General features: G+C 44.0%; 1 protein-coding gene across 1 annotated transcript in view; it reads left to right on the top strand.

Annotated features, from left to right (window-relative positions):
• plcb4b (phospholipase C, beta 4b) overlaps positions 1-2,500 on the top strand; it is a 59,585-nt gene that overhangs the window by 47,586 nt on the left and 9,499 nt on the right. The window contains exons 21-25 of the mRNA XM_031865924.1: positions 1-26; positions 165-309; positions 469-553; positions 1,193-1,317; positions 2,418-2,469. The exon at positions 1-26 is cut by the window's left edge and continues 70 nt beyond it. Coding sequence (XP_031721784.1) covers positions 1-26; positions 165-309; positions 469-553; positions 1,193-1,317; positions 2,418-2,469 — 433 coding nt within the window. The remainder of the gene's footprint in view (positions 27-164; positions 310-468; positions 554-1,192; positions 1,318-2,417; positions 2,470-2,500) is intronic.

The raw sequence follows: 2,500 nt of genomic DNA, 5'->3' as shown, positions 1-2,500 counted from the left end.
CATCTGAACAAGACAATAACAAGAAGGCGAGCACATCACTGCCACGACACTCTTACACACTTAATCACTTAGTTAAAAAAACGTCAGGTCTGGGTAAATGCATCAGACCGATCCAGCTTTGCATGTATGTGAAACTTGCATTTGTTTGTACCTGACCTGTGCAGAGTGTGGAAGAGGCGGAGGACTCTGAAGAGGCTCTGATAGCTCAGTACACTTATGTAGGAGCCACCACTAACATCCACCCATGGCTCTCAGCAATGGTCAACTACGCACAGCCCGTCAAGTTCCAGAGTTTTGATGTGGCAGAGGGTGAGCTTTGACTTCCTCCTGATGCGTTTCTACTTTGATCCTGCTCCTCGTTCATGAATAATTTGGGACTGACCTTTCTATACTTGTATTCTTTGTGTTGCTCTGGGTAAAAGCAAGATGCCACGAGCACGTTTCATTCCCTTTTCTCCCGTCTTTCAGAAAGGAACATCCACCATAACATGTCATCTTTCAACGAGTCTGTTGGTCTGGGCTATCTGAAGACCAACGCCATAGAGTTCGTCAAGTATCCTTTGGGCTTCAAAGTCAAAGCTGTGCTGCGTTTATCTGAACAATAGAATTGCTTGACGAAGAAATATATTCAAGAAAAAGCTCCTTAAATAAGAGAGGAACTGCATATTTGATGAAGTAGGTTCATCACTACGAGCGACTGCTGTTTTCCATTCACATTGCCATTTGAGAAATTATAAAATTTAATTTTAGCTTTAATTAACACCACCTTAAATGTTTTGTTATGATCACCCCTACTGAGATGTCCACTATTCTTCACTGAGCACAGTTACGTTGACACCGTGAAGCTACATGTTCGTAGCTGTATAATAAAATTAGAGTTTTGATAGATTGAGGTCACCTAAAAGAGATCTGAATGGCGGGTCAGATCTGATGTTTCTTAGCCATGTTTGTTTCCACTCTGCTCTCGGAAAAGCACTGGAGGCCTCTAGAGGCCAGTGTGCTTTTGGACAGTGTGACCTGACCTCACACAATGTCTCTCTCTCTCTTTCCCCCCCCCCCCAATGGGACTGCTTGACCCAAGCTGTTCACACTAAAAATAGTCCTACAGTCTGTTTGACGCACAAGCACTCAAATACATACACACACGTGCTCCGTCTCTTTTTTTTTTTTATTTTCCTGAGCGTCAGTGCAGCTACAACAAGCGTCAGATGAGCCGTATCTACCCCAAAGGGGGCCGGGTGGACTCCAGTAATTACATGCCTCAGATCTTCTGGAACGCAGGCTGCCAGATGGTCTCACTGAACTTCCAGACCCCAGGTACCACAGCACACAGCACGGGACCTCTGACCTCAAACACACCCATAATATCAAGCACTCCACATACAGCAGATACATGTGCACTCCGTTAACCTTCTTCTGATCTAAGCATGCAGTGAACTTGTGACCTCACATATTCATACGTCACACTGAAAGCTTCTACTGCTGTTGTCTAAATGAACACACCCACTAATCAAAAACCTTCACTCCCACTAATCAAATATACACATCTAAACATACCGAGGATCCGTTTTTGATTGAAATGTTACTTTAAAATAGTCAGTTCACCAAAACACATGTTCTCACGTACTGCTAGTATTATCAAGCCATGCTGATGGCCACGGTTTGCAAATATTTGGCCTGAAAGTTCTACCATTCCATACAATGGAAACAAATACCCGACAGCAACATGTGAGTATTTGGAGATTATCTTGGATAAAATAAATGTTCCAATGAGAACTGAACACATTAAGGTCTCTGGTTCTCTGGTTTGGAGTGAGTCGTGTTTGAGTCATTCGAGTCGGTGCAACATCACAGATACCGTCATAAGCAAATCAGGAGAACGCAGAAACCATCGTGCTGTTTCTTGCCACATTGCTTGATGTCTACCATATACATGCGAATCCAGCATTTGCCATATTGTGACATAAAAAAAAAATCTGGTCCATTCATTGTCTTGCATACGCACCCACCTGTGAGACATGAATTAGTTCCTCGTCTCTGCAAATTGTTCAGGTTGATCAGCTTATGCATGCATGAACATACACACATTTTCATAAACTGCCACATGCACACCTATACAGTGAGTGATGCCTGTTGGAAAACAGCTGCTGCCCCATGGCCAGAGGCAAACGGGGGGCCGACCATATGGCCTGCTGGGAGATGAGCATGTGCGAGCCTGGAGGGGGGTGACACAAGAGGTGGAGCTTCTGTGATGGCGGGAGAAAAGGGGGGGAGAGAGAGAGAGAGAGGACAAATATTAAAAACTCTTCCAGCCAAGAATAAGCTCCACAGAAACCAATGCAAATGAACTTTGTTGTTATTGTTTTAAGATTTGATATCTGAGAATTTATAAACATTTCCTTCATTTTCTCTCTCAGATCTGGCCATGCAGTTGAACCAGGGAAAGTATGAGTACAACGGCTCCTGCGGGTGAGAACAGCTCCTGTCCTCAGCACATTTC

The sequence above is a fragment of the Anarrhichthys ocellatus genome, unplaced genomic scaffold (assembly GCF_004355925.1).
Source record: "Anarrhichthys ocellatus isolate YVR2014 unplaced genomic scaffold, GSC_Weel_1.0 scaffold34, whole genome shotgun sequence".
NCBI classification, from domain to species: domain Eukaryota; kingdom Metazoa; phylum Chordata; class Actinopteri; order Perciformes; family Anarhichadidae; genus Anarrhichthys; species Anarrhichthys ocellatus.
Note: the sequence above shows the minus strand (reverse complement) of the source record. Positions and strands in the feature narration are given on the sequence as shown.